The sequence below is a fragment of the Cynocephalus volans genome, chromosome 15 (genome assembly GCF_027409185.1).
Source record: "Cynocephalus volans isolate mCynVol1 chromosome 15, mCynVol1.pri, whole genome shotgun sequence".
NCBI lineage: Eukaryota > Metazoa > Chordata > Mammalia > Dermoptera > Cynocephalidae > Cynocephalus > Cynocephalus volans.
The window spans coordinates 5,963,069-5,977,893 of NC_084474.1; the positions used below are offsets into that span (position 1 = coordinate 5,963,069).

The window sequence follows — 14,825 nt, forward strand, 5'->3', positions numbered from 1 at the left end:
TCTGTTCCACCATTTTCTGCCATGCTGAAAACCCTGGGTCGCTGCTACCACCACAAAGACCCTCACCACATGTGTACCCTGGACTTAGGACTTCCTAAGTAATAAACTTCATTCTCTTTATAAATTGCCCAGTTCCAGGTATTTTGTTATAAGCAAAAGAAATGGCCTAATACACCACTGCAGTTGACTCTATTCAGGGAGATGGTGTGGCAAGCAGGGCCTTGGCAGCAGCAAGTGGCCTGTGCACAGGCATGTGAGGACAAACCACGATGAAGGCTCATCTTCTCAAAATCAAAACACTTGAAATAACAAGGCAAATCAGCTCATGACCAAGAAAGCACTTGATCAAGAATGTCAACTAAAAGACCACACATTCACAAAGTATTCCTGCAAAACTAACACCACTGCTCTTACATCAACTATTTCCACTTACATATCAGCTTTGTGAGAAGTGAAAGGATGACTCAGGCTGTCTACTGAGTTCTAATCAACAAGGGGCCTGCCTGTATATTTTAAACTAAAGAACAATTTCAGGAACTGATTTCAGAAAACTTCTCATTTAGTCTGTCTCAACCAGCAGTCTAGTAACTATGAGCATAAGGGTAGGATGTGTTGTGAATAACATTGTAAGATGAAATGTATTTGAAAAAGGAAATAAATACTATAACGATTAACATACTTGGAATAGATACATGCAATAATTAAATGTCTAATATTGTTCAATGATAGTTCTAATTAATTTGAAGACAACCATAAACTTCCATGTGTTTGCTTTTACCATACACATTTTTTACAACATGTAGTATTTGATCAACCTAATTTTTTCTGGAATATCACCTTGCCACAAACTCCTTATTCTTGTGACCAGCAGAAGTATCTTGGAAGGAGTAGCTTTCGCTGCTTATCATGAACGGATAGACAATTGCCTGTGGGTAGTTATTGGCAATCTCTTCCACAGGGTGCTGAACCGCAACAGCTTCCTCTTTGTCCAGTAAGGCCACCATGTGGCTGATCCAGCCAATGAACTGCCAGCAAGGAATGGAAGATATCTAAAACACAGACAGTATAAAAACAGAAGTATAAAATAAAAAGTCTTCCATCTCTCAGCCCTCTTTCACGACGGCAACCACTGAATCCTCCCAGACATTTTCTGTGCATGTGCACCCATATCCTTTTCTTACAAGAATAGAATTATACTAGTCACACTGTTGCTGGTTTTTCTTAGATTTACCACATCCCTTTCAACAGCTTTATAGCAATCCATTTTACTTAACTACTACTCTCTATAATGAATATTTAGTGTAGTTTCCAATTTTTTGCTATTACAGATAATGCTACAATGAATATCCCTATACACGTAACTCTTTGTCTCTGTGCCATATACCTGCAGGATAAATTCCTAGAAGTAAAATTACAGTATGAACATTAAATTCCTAGAAGTAAAATTACAGTATGAACATTAACAATTATAATAAACATTGCTGGATTTCCCTCCAAAGACACCTTTCAAATTTTCATTTCTAAAAGTATTAGATTGACTACTTTCCAAAATCTTTACTAACACTGGACACAATAAACTTTCTAAGTCACTGTCAATCTAAGAAGTAAAAAAATGTCTAATCTACATTTTGATTTTTTTCAATTAGTGAAGCTGAGCGCTCCACATTTACTGCTTTACACACTTTGATCATGCAGGCACATCCTTTGACCATCTTCTACTCGTCTGTTGTGACCATTTATCTTGTAGATTGGAAACGTCAGCTGTCTCTCATATGTGTTGCAAATATTTTTCTTCCAGTATTTTTTTTCACTTTGTATATACCATTTTCATTTTCTATATAGAAGTAGCAAATTATTTTTCTTTATGGCTTCTGGTTTTTGTCTCTTTATTACAAGACCATTTAAAAAATATGTTCATGTTTTCTTCTAAGCTTTTAAGGTGCTTTTAGGATAAAATATGACATTCCTAGAATGGTGGCATAAGGAGTGAGCTTGGGCAAGCTCTCTAACTGCACCTACAAACAAGAAAAGGGCAGCATGTGTGAGGAGACAAGTCAGTCCACACGACTCGCTGTGTGATTGCGGTTGCGGTCGCCCACCATTGTAAGTGTCTCCCCAGTGTCGTTAACGACACTGACTGAGTACTCATTTATTTCCTCACAAATTCAAAATACAGTTTTTACCACATACAAATAAAATATTGTTTTACAAAAAACCAAAGTCATAATAAAGTTATTTAACTATTTGTTCACTTATCTCTAAGAAAAACACGTAAGAGGGTACTTCAAAAAGTTCATGGAAAAAGAGAATTAAAAGATAAATGAATCTTTCCATGAACTTTTGGAAGACCCCTGATATATGCTGCATCTCTGAATTTATTTTGGTCTCTTGTTTAAGGCCTACTGAAATTTAGCCCACCACTCAGAATCCACACGGGAATGCAGGGTGCCTGACAGTCATGCTGGGTGCCCACAGAGATCAGCATTGTTTAGAAACTCACTACATAAAGCTAACAGAGATCATGTAACAGAAATCAGTACATTTTCAACTCCAAGCTTTGCCCTGTCTTTCAGTTGCCTTTCAGGTGGCCCCACACTTCCTGTAGATGGGGTCAGTGGAGCCTCCCCTGCACACAGGCAGAGTCCAAAGGACAGGACCACAGCCAGTGGGGCAGCCCCAGCTCAGGCCAAGGAGCAGATCACAGGGCGGGGCACCAGCTGCTCCCACAACCACATGAACTACCCCCACTTGCAGGCCTCAGACTCCTCTGGACATGGTGCTGCAGGCAGGCACTGCACTCACCAGGAGGCGGACGCCATTTGAAACTACTCATCTCCCCATGGAGCATAAGGCTCCACAGATTTTACTGACTACAGCTTCAGCTGTGTAGGCAGCAAACTGTCTACACAAATGCTCGTCCCTGTCCCCAACACACCCTCCTCAATTTTTTTGGGTCCTTGTTCAGACATAGCATTCTTATCAATACCACAGAGGAAAATGGGTAAATGTGAACACTCTTTTGTACCATTTTAAATTACCTATGTTTTTAGAATTTCAATGCTTCTGGGAAAAAATACAATATGTACATTGTAGATACTAACATGTTTGGATATAAATAAGAGTATGCCTTTAAGTTCTATAAATTGGAATAAAGATACCAACCTCTCTTGTCATTAGGCTCAAGGTCTCCTCTGGATACTGTTCTATAATCTGAAGTAACCTAGGAAACTTCAACCGGGCTTCATTGGAATTTAATTTCAAAGCTTTTAACATTTTCTCCACCACAAGTGCTGGATATGTCTGCAGTTCTACAGAATCAGTAACTGCCAGGACAGCAAAGAAGAAAATGATGGTCCATACATCCACCTAGACATAAATTATAGATCTAACAAATGATCACATTTTCTCTTTTTGGCTTGTATTTTGCAGTATGTCATTATTCTCTTTTTAACACCACCTTAAATCAACAAACACCAGACACACTTTTGTGTTTTCTTCTGCAAGCTGAACCCTTCCATCAGAGTACCCATTTAGCATATAGCCGAGCTTGCACAGCCTGGGCTGGGAACATTCAAGGCAGCTGCTGGTGACTGAATTTATTCCAGGAGCAAGATTAGCAGGCCACAAGAGCCAATAATACCAAAGTTACAAGCAAAACATGAATTAAAATTTAAGCAAATGGAAATACAGAAGACAGTTTGGCTCCATTTAAATCCAGGTTGTGTTGCTTGGAGATGCCATTATCTCTTAGAGACAACAGACTTCTCTCAAAATATTTGTCATTTGAAAACAAATAGGAAACCACAAGCAGCTACAAAATTCTTAAGACTTTATGCTGACATAAAGGAACACTAACTTGTTTTTATCTTTTGCGAGTCACCTGATGCATTCTCTTCCTCCTTGCGGAGCTGTTGGTCACAGAAATCCACCAGCATCATATACGCATCCACTGTCCCCGCTGCAGGCCCCTGGCCCCAGGAATAAGGCGGGGCCTCCTCCTCAGCCACATGTGCAGCCCTGGAGAGGTGATGGAACGCTCTCTGGTACAGACCCGCAATCACCTGGAATTCACAGAGACCTGAGAAAGCCTGTGAGTGCAACTGAGGCTTTCCCAAAAAAGTCTACATTCCACTTGTGATGATAAAGGAGAATATCTGTGATTCATGATGCATAAATGGATCAAGAATAACACTGAGCTCCAGAATAACACTGAGAGCTAGTTAACTGGCAAGAGGAGAGTTTGCCCTGGCTGTGAAAGAGTAAGCAATTCCAGTAAGATCCTGAGCACACGACCACAAGCCAAACAAAAGATCCAGCCAGGAGTGGGCCGACAGTGCATAAGCCACATAGACCTGGGCCAGGTCGGCAGGCCGCACAGCTGTTCTGTGTTAAGGACGAGATGCACATGGCCTCCTTGTGCTCAATGCCCACAGAGACGCTAAAACATCGTGGGGGAGAAGTAGAGTCCACACAACTGAAGTGAGGAAGGACACGGTGCGATGACAGGGCTCATAACTATCAAAAATACAAAAGAATCTGAAAGAAGCTAAGCACTGTAGCCAGTAAATGAAAACTGGAAAAGGCTAATCTGTCCCACAAGCTGGTGGGACATCTGAATGGCAACTGGTGGTGAAATTTCATTAACAAAATTCATGGAAGAACTGTCCACATCAATTCAACAAAAATTTCTTTTTTAATACTAAAAAATTTGTATCATTCAAATAAACAGGAAATACATAGAGTATGTCAATTTTCCACACAAGAAATCTGGCTGTGCATAACGTTAAACATATCTTAGAAACACAAAGCTACACCCGCATCATCACTCTCCTACAGCTTGACGGCTGTACACTGAAGACACACAGAACACAGTCATGACACATTCATTCTGCCCGTGCTCATCACCTTCTCTGTGCTTTCTGAACTGGACCCAGAAAGCTCCAAGATTCTTCTAGCCTTGCTTTCCTCGACTTCGGCAAGGCAGGTTGGCTCGCTGCTGACAGCGTCAGCTAGGATCCTGTAAGTTGTACCCAAGAGAATATTTTGATCACGGAAAGCCAGAACATTTTCACTTAAGTAGCTCGATGTCTTGTTCTCATCTGTTGGATTAAAAAAAAAAAAAAAAGATTTTCTCCCTGAAGTTAGAAAGAAGAAATTCATAGCAAATCATAGTTGTTTCTATTAAAAAATAAATTAAAATAAATCTTAAAAATACAGTGAACTAACTTCAAATACTGGTAGGGAATTTCTTGACTCACTTATTAATGAAAAATATTTTTTGTTAGAAGTAACTGAATCAAAGTCCACAGAGGCTAAGCAATTAAAACTATGAATTAACGTTTTATTCAAGCATCACCATTCTGCATTTTGTCAGAGCACCTAGTTTTGTCTTTTGCAAAGAATTAAAAATGGCTCTGATTAATGTGTTTGGGCATATACATTACTAACCTAGAGTAGATTTTTAAACTGATACTGTGGCTTATAGCTGATAAAGCAACAGATACTGCTGCAGTCAAAGTTCTCGTTCTGTTTCTGGCCATGTGGTGCTGGGCAAGGCGCTTTACTAGCCTTGGTGAGGCCTGCAGCGTCTGGGGTATGATAATGGTGTGGGAAACCAGCAAGCCTGCTCAACCACACCCCGCTCGCCCATAGCCTGATGATCCTCTGCCAGGGTTGTCTTGCTCACCCTGCAAGGCTGTTACGAACTACAACCATATTCTAACTATGCAGCTATTATTATAATGGGTACTAAAATTGTCTTAATATCAGCAAACTCCTCCTCTTACCCCCTCCCCCCAAAAAAGCGTGATGAAATTGTTTAAGCAATCATAAAGATGATTTTCTGATCATGGGGTCACTACAGAAAGACTGATTCTCCTTTTGGCACAGGGCATTACTGAGGCTGGCACTTGCATGGTGCAGTGTCTTGCAGAGGAGTCCAGTGTGGGGATGCAGCTGACGCACATTAAGAACAGGACTGCCTCAGGCCCTCAGGCCCTGGAACCAGAGCAGGGCACCAGATCCTAAGCCCCACCCAAGATGACTTTCCTCCCCTCAGTCTCAGAGGCCACGTTATTGTGAAAAGAGGAAAAAGGTGCTTCATGTCTGTTTTTACATCTTATATGCAAACTTAGTTTTCAAAATAATTAAAGTATTAGACTCATGATCTAGTTAAGTATTAAACAGAAAAAATTGTAATTTCCATTTTATTTTATAGTTAAAGAATTAAAGCTCCAAATGTCATACACAATAGCATTATTAGAAGACTAAGTACCCAGGCTCCAAACCTTTTGCTCTGTTCCCAGGGAAATCACATCATTCTCTCTGGCACACTTTGCTATATTTACTAAAATTACTACAAAGATTTAACCCCCAAATGTCAGATGAAGCAGCACAAGGAATAGTTTTAGAAGACACACAAGACATAGTATAAAACAGCATTCTAAATTTTATGTGGGTGAGAGCAGCCTAATTACCCAACAAAGAGACTGTTTTCAACACAGTCAGAAGTCGCTCAGGTTGGCGCTGGGTGCGGCTACGGAAGTGGCTCAGCCGACAGTAGCTCTGAGCCCATGTCACCAGCCAGTCATCTCTTGCTTTTGACTCTTTATGTAGTTCCTTCAACAGTTTCATGGCAAGAGAGCAATTGTTCTATAGTAATAGAAGAAAAAGAAATTTCTATATTAATAGAAAAAAAAATTCTCTTAGCTTCAATTATGTGGATGTCTTTATCATTGGGATATAATTCCCATCTAGAGAGTACAATTCAATATTTTTAGTGTATTTACAAAGTTAGGCAACCAGTACCACTATCTAATTCCAGAACATTTTCATCATCCCAAAAAGAAACCCTTTACCCATCAGCAATTACTCCCCACCGTGCTTCCTAGCCATTAGCAAGCACTTGTCCAATTTCTCTCTATAGATTTGCCTATTGGGGACATTTCATAATAATGGTATCAAAAAATGTGGTGATTTTGTATCTGGCTTCTTTCACTTAGCATGTTTTCCAGGTTTGTGCATGTTGTAGCACGTGTCAGTACTTCATTCCTCTTTATGGCTGAATAATGTTCATTGCTCAAATATACCACAATTTACTTACCCATTCATTTACCGATGGACATTTGGGTTATTTCCACCTTCCAGCTATTTTGAGTGGTGCTATTGTGAACATTTATGTACAATTTCTGTGTGGACATATGCTTTCATGTCTATTGGGTCTATACCTAGGAGCAGAATTGCTGGATCATACGGTAACTCCATGTTTAACTGTTTGAGGAACTGCCAGATCGTTTTCCACAGCAGCTGCACCATTTTTTATTTCCAGCAGCAGTATATGAGGGTTCCAATTTCTCCACAACCTCGCCAATACCTGTTATCATCTGTCGTTTTGACTCCAGCCGTCCTAGTGGGTGTGAAGTGGTACTCACTATTCTGGTGTGCATTTCCCTGATGACTAGTGGTGTTGAGCGTCTTTTCCTGTGCTTTCGGCCATCTGTACATCTTCTTTGGAGAAATGCCTATTCCAATCCTTTGCCCATTTTTTAATTGGGCTGTCTGACTTTCCATTGTTCACTTGTAAAGCATATATTTTGGATACTAGACCCTTATCAGTTATATGATCCGCAAATATTTTCTCCCATTTTGTGGGTTCTTTTCACTTTTTTTGAGTGTGTCGTTTGAGGCACATAAGTTTTTAATTTTGATGAAGAATAATTTATCCATTTTTTTATTTAGTTGTTCTGTGGCTGTTTTTTAAAGCTACATCTCTACACTTCTAATTCTCTTCCAAGCTTCAAAAGACATTTTCATCAGAACTGGGTCTTCCTAATTAATGCCCTTTCAACTATTCAGGCTAAAAATCCAAGTCACCCCAGCTGCTAGCACCTCAGGGCTTCTTGCATCTCCTCACAGAGCTCTTCTCACATTCTGTTCATTCCATCTCCCACCTCCCTAATTCAGGGCTTCCGGTCTCTCTCTGCCTTGGCTTTTCCCCTAGGCACACATCTTTCACATAGCTTCCGACTCAACTAGCACACCTGGAGAGCCTTCAATGACCCCTGATCCCAGAAGGACACGGCCTCCAACCCTCTGTGCTCAAGGGGGCATGATCCACCACAGACCTACCATCAGGAAGCCCCACACGCCTCTGCTGAGAGCAGACACTGCTATTCCCAGTGTCATCTTCATGTTTTCGTGTGGATATTTATTAACACCTGGAATACCTTCCTCTCCTCTTAAAGTCCAAATCCTTCCATTCCCATAAAGCCTCCCCACCTTGGTGGATTCTCTTCTTCCCTGTACACTCCTGGCTTTGCTCATGTCTTTTCTTCACTATGTGGGCAGTCCCCACTCTCTCACTAGACAGCAATCACAAGGGAAGGGACAGTGTCTTACCCCTGGTCATGCTGGGTACGGGTTCTTAACCACACCATGTTCTCATCATGACCCGGAACTCCCTCACCATCATGTTCTCAAACTCAAGTCATCCTCTTCTGACCACACACCTGTGTCACGCTCACTGGCAAAACCACACTCTGGCCTAATGTGAGTGTGAGCCTCTCCTACTGCTCCACTTAGACCCGCTGAACAATGAGTCACTGGAGATGACTCCAGGCGGAGTCTCAGGGCTGCGTCTCAGGGCTGCCTGATGGCTGCTTCCTGCTGCACTAGTCAGCCTTCTTCACCTTACTGCACAGTTGTGACTGCAAAATGTCCTCACTTTCCACAATTCTCCTTCCTAGCACCCGCTCTCACTCTCAGCAGATGACTCTGTGTCCCACTCCTCAGGGAAAACAGATGAGCTCTTCACAATATACCGCCACCCTTCCCCACCTCTGAACCCATTCTCCCTCCTTCCCTCCAGGCAAGGTGCAGAGGATGACCCTGGGTCTGAGCTCCACAAGGAATCTTACCTAAGCAACCACTCTTCACCTTATGCAGCCAGCTCTCCTCATCTGTTAGTTCCTCCCATTAGTACTTAAACATCCCAGTCTCATCTACCCTGAAGAAAGAGCTCCTCCTTGGCCCCACATGTTCCCCTTGTCCTGGTTGCGCCCTTGCTCCAGGGAAGTGGTTCTCACCAAAGCCAATACCAAGCTCCTTCTCCTAAATGCAAGGACACTTTCCAATCTTTTTGCACCTTCCCCCTCTTTGGCAGTTGTCCTCATGGGCTCACAGCCCCTCAGTCCTCTTCTGATCTCGTCATTCAGTGCCAGTTTCTTGGTGATGTCTCTGTCTGTGCTTGTCCCATAACTGCTGGTCTCTTGCAGGGCCTGGTCCTGGCCACCTTATCCACTCCCACCATTTCAATGACTAGCACATGCTGATCACATTCAGACCATCACTAGCCTAATTCTCTTGCTCTAGAGCTTCAGATCATTATGTACAAATTATATAATGGAATCACAACTTGTCTTAAAGACCTCACAAATTCAGTATGTCCTGAACTGAATGTATCATCTTCCCCACAAACTGCTCTTTATCCTGCATTCCTGTTCACCCAGCTAATCGGGTCAGAAACCTGGATGCCAACCTCTCCTCAGAAACAGAACCAGTCCCCATGTTCCACCTGAGCCTCCTTGCTCTCCTTGAATCTGTCCACTTCTCTCCGTTCCCTGATCTCCAACCTGGACTCGACCCTGGCACCTCTCAAGGGCCAGTGAGAAGCCTGCCCAGCCTCTACCGCTTCCCTGCTCTGCATTACGACCACTGCTGTGTCCAAGCTGCACCTCAGGCCGCCTTGTTCATCAGTGTATCCCATTATGATTGCTGGCCTACTTGTCTATGCTTTGTTCAGTGCAGCACCCCCAGCACCTAGTGAAGTGCTTGGCAGTGAAACACGACAAAACTCACACTTCAATCCACTACTGTTGAAGAGTTTTGAAGAGTATGGGCAGGTAAACTGAAATACAGGTTTCCATATTAGATGTGAATTATTCTTTTTCTCTCCACCCCCAATATTACTAGTATTGACAGCTAACTCTACTGAGCCCATATTTGTACACAAATATACTGCTGAGAGAGTGCCAAGGAAAGGAGAGGGCGCTGAGGAGAGAGGCCAGCCCCGGCTGATAGCATCAGAGATGCCCCTGAAGCTAGCCCTTCTGGACTTTTCATTATGGGAACTGACAAATCTCCTTTATTGTCTTAGGCTGTTCTGGGTTGGGTTTTCTGTTACTTGCAATATAAAAATTTCTAACTTATATGATACCCATCCCAAAGAAAAATCTATAAATGAGCATTTAAACCTACAAAACAAATATTAATTATTTGTACTACAATAACAACAAGGTCAAGGGTTCAGATCCCTGTACCAGGAGTTGCAAAGAAATAAACAAACATTCTCTGCTTTGCAATAGCAATCAATATAGGGGCATTAAAATAGTGAGTTTTCTTAGTGTATTCAAATAAGATTTAAAACATTTAAATAGTTTATATGCAACTTTTAAGCAAAGTATACTTAATATCAGGAAAGGGTCTTATTAAACGATAGATTTCCACAAACAAACTCAACCTAAAAATAATCTGTAACTGACTGGCAAGGATTCATTCTGTTAAATGAGATCAAACCTGACATTAAGTTTATTTCTTTTTCAAATAACAGACAGTAACAATTTTGAAATGATTAACAGGTATATTATCAACTTTCTAGGTAATTTTAAATGTTTCCTCAGTCTACTTTCTTATGAAGAGAATAAAAATGCTAACTACTTAATTATCTTTAAGCTTCAGATTTTAAAGAAAAGCTAAGCAAAGTAAAAAGCTAATTCAGGAAAACCCTGTGATACCACTGATGAACAGAGACATGAGCACGTACCTGCTTCCTCGCACTTTCTACCATCTTCATTTTCATGGAAAACTTGCAGCTCTTAATCAGGGAACTAACTCCTTCTTCCCACTCACGCATCTCCATTCTCTCACCAGAATCCCCGCCTTCATCCACATTCATACTATGGTCATCTGGAAGAGGAGTAAACTTCTCCTCTATTTTGCTGAGAAAGAAACATCTACACACAACAAAGAAAAATGAGACAATGTCAGAGACTCATGAAAAAAATCTTTGATGTATAGAAAGCACTCACAGACAGAAATTCTACAGTTGTTCAATTTTTGCTCACATTTAGACCATAAATGTATGCTCTAGGAACTGGATTTACTCTCCATTTTAATAAGCCAACTCTTTAAAGATCACCAAGGATATTTTAACAGAATTTTCCAGATATCACTTGCACAAAATAAAGCACTTGAACTCATAATTTCCTCTCTTGAGGAAATAAGTAACATACCCTGTGATGGGTCAAAGCCATTTTTCTCCTTATATCTCCCAATCTGAAGTTCTATACCCCAATGTGAGAAATGTAAGGCAGCAAATAGGTTATAAATAATCACTGAGAATTTTAACAGATAAGGCTCAGTTGTTCTAAAACTATTTTCATTTGTATCATAATTTACATATATGGCTTTGGTCAAGTGACTTTAATTTCATTAATATCCATAACACAAAGAGACTTAACATATAAAGTTTATCCCTTATCAATAATCAAGTAACTTTCTGTTGTTCTTCCAGGGACTAATTTCTAATTTCCTTAGAAACACTGTGCCCAGATAAACCAACGTGCCTCACATCTCTTTTGTTTATTTTCTTTTTTTTTTTTTTGGTTACTCCCAAGATACAAACCTGTCCAGCTATCTATCTGCTCCTTGCCCCCAAACCCCAAAACTGCTACTGTCTTTAAGCTTTCACTATTTTTAATCATATGAATAAAAAAGTAAAAGTGGTACAAAATGGGTACTTGGTAAACATAGTCATGGATCACTTAATGATGAGGATACAGTCTGAGAAATGCATCCGTAGGCGATTCCATCATGTGTGAACATTATACTGTGTACTTGCACAGACCCTATGGTACAGCCTGCTGCACACCTAGGCTGCATGGCATAGCCACATGTGACCAATGTTGTATATGCGGTCCGTTGTTGACCAAAAGGTCCTCATGCAGTGCATGACTGTATTTGAAGAAATGATGAATGAATGGATGTGTAAATCTCCCCACCAGTGTAAACAAAGTGCCCTCAGATCACAGAAAGGGGGAGTGAACAGATGTCCACAGAATGAGATGAACGCTCTCCTGGGCTGTGAAGGTGGTAGAGTTACAGAGGTAGTTATCTGACAGAGGGAACAAATTAAACAAAAGCAGAGAAGAGTTATACTATGTGGCATGTACCATCTTCTCTAAAAACAGCAGAATCTGGCTCTTGTATGGCACTGTGAGCCCCCTGCAGCCCAAGATAAGAAGAAACTCTGGATAAAACACAAAATACAACTCCTCAAGAACTCTGAGAGCAAATAAAAGACAGCAGACTATACATCCAGGGAAATCAAAACTGGGAGGAAGTTCTGCCATTGCAATAACTCTTTCTTTTTCCGGCTTGGTCATAAAGGCAGCCACCCCAGAGGCGTGGTGTGGCAGCACCAGTGACCAAGATTCTCAAGGAAACTGCTGCATTCTGCCCAGAGGAACCAGGAAAGGAGCCCAGGCAGAGCAAAGGCTCCAGGGAGAACCCCAGAGGGGAGAGAACCCAAGACCCTTCTTGTTTTGTCCATGCACCTATACATTCTCAGCATGTGCAAGACAGACTCAGTGCAGGAAAGGCTTAAAAAGGGAACTCAGATTTGAACCAACAGCAGGCAAGTCAGAGTCTACTATCCAAATGGAATTATAAAAAAGAATCCAGAGTCAACACAAGAGAATATTCACAATTTCTAAAATACAATCCAAAATTAACTGATAAAAAGAACCAAAATGCATCCATTCTCAACAGAAAAGATAGTCAACAGATGTCAACCCTAAAATGACCCATCTCTTAGAAGGATCACATGAGGATCTTAAAACAGCTATTTTAACTATGCTCCAAGAGGTCAAAAAAATACACACGAAATGAAAGAAAAGGTGGGTATCTCAGTACAGAATGCAAAAGTATAAAAAGCACCAAACAGAAATTTTACAACTGAAAAATACAATACCTAAAACAAAACATTCACTAGACAGACTTAGTAGAGGAATGAATAAAGAAGAAGAAAATAAAGCAAACTTGAAGGTCTATAGAAATGATCTGAAGAATTATGAGAAAAGAGATTGATTAAAAATGAACAGAGACTCAGAGACCTATGGAACAATATCAAAAGGTCTGATGTATGCATAATTGGAATCCCACAAAGAAAGAGAGAAATTGTGGCCAAAAGTATTTGCAGAAACAATGACAGAAAACTTCCCAAATAGGGTGACATAAATGTACAGATACAGGAAGCTCAATGAACCTCAAACAAAATAAATTCAAAGAAAACCACACCTAGACACATAATAATCAACCTGCTGATAACCAACGATAAAGAAAAAAATCTTGAAAGAAGCCAGAAAAATATGACACATTATATATGTGGCAACAACAATTTGAATAACCACTTTCTGTGCAGAAACACAAAAAGCCAAAAGTTACTGTTGAGCAGGGAAGGAGAATCTACCCAGAATTCTATATTCAGAGAAAATATTCTTCAGGAATGCCAGTGAAATGAAGATACCTTCAGATAAAGGAAAACTAACAGAATTCATCACAGGTAGACCTGCATTACAAGATCTGCTAAAGGAAAATTTTATCAGAGGAAAACTTAGATCTTTAGGGATAAATGGTGAGCATCAGAAATAGTAAAAAGATCTTCACATTCTTCAGAATATGCATGACTATTTAAAGTAAAAATATAATCTAGTGCTGTTTTCATTACATATTACTTCAGATATGTACACGTATACATATGTGTGTGTGTGTGTGTATGTAAAGTCCACACACTCGCACATCAATATATTACTTCATAATGACAGAAGGGTCATTTCATCAGGAAGACATTACATTTATTGACACGTATGTGCCTAAAAAGAGAGTTTAAAATACAGTAAGTAAAAACAGACCTAAGGGGAAAAAGAAAAAAATTCTACAATGATAGTGGGAGATTTTGACAGCCTTATCTCAGCAGCTGATCGAAACAGACATACAAACAAAACAGTGAAGATATAGACAATGTGAAGACTACTACTGACCACCTTGATCTAACTGAAAGTTCTAGAACATGACATCTAAGAACTGCAGAAAATTCACGATTTTCAAGTTTACGTGGAACAAACACTTACTAAAATAAACCATAAAACAAGTCTCAATAAATTTAAAAGGACTGAAACCATACAGACTGTGCTTTTTGACCACAACAGAATTAATTTAAAAATCAAGAAGATAGTCAAAAAACTCACCTACGTGGAAATTAAAACACTTCTAAATATTTCCTGGATCAAAATGTAAGTCATGTGAAAATTAGAAAATACTTTGAACTGAATGATAATAACACAGCATACCAAAATTTGCAGAATGCAGCTAAAGCAGTATTTAGAGGGACACAAATAACTTTAAATGCTTATCTTAGGGAGGAAAAGGGTATAAAATCAATGATCAAAGTTTCACCTTAAGAAACTAGAAAAAGAAAAGCAAAGTAAATCTAAAGTAAGTAGAAAGAAGGAAACAGTAAAGGTGAGACCAGAAATCAATGAAACAGAAAACAGAAAGATAATGAAATTAACAAAGCTAAAGGCTGGTCCTTTGAAAAGATGAACAAAATAGACAAACCTCTACCTAGACGAATGAAGGGAAAAAAAGCAAGAGAACACAAATCACCAATATCAGGAATATCAGGGAAAAGGGGTTCCCACCACAGATACTACAAATAGTAAAAAGGATAAGAGAACAGTATGAACAACTTTATACCGACAATTTAACAA

General features: G+C 40.0%; 1 protein-coding gene across 1 annotated transcript in view; it reads right to left on the reverse strand.

Annotated features, from left to right (window-relative positions):
* PRKDC (protein kinase, DNA-activated, catalytic subunit) overlaps positions 1-14,825 on the reverse strand; it is a 174,966-nt gene that overhangs the window by 15,070 nt on the left and 145,071 nt on the right. Inside the window, exons 69-74 of the mRNA XM_063079108.1 lie at positions 10,820-11,009; positions 6,477-6,651; positions 4,906-5,099; positions 3,881-4,061; positions 3,163-3,323; positions 838-1,049 (exon numbers count right to left, since the gene is read on the reverse strand). Of these exons, the coding sequence (XP_062935178.1) occupies positions 838-1,049; positions 3,163-3,323; positions 3,881-4,061; positions 4,906-5,099; positions 6,477-6,651; positions 10,820-11,009 (1,113 nt within the window). The remainder of the gene's footprint in view (positions 1-837; positions 1,050-3,162; positions 3,324-3,880; positions 4,062-4,905; positions 5,100-6,476; positions 6,652-10,819; positions 11,010-14,825) is intronic.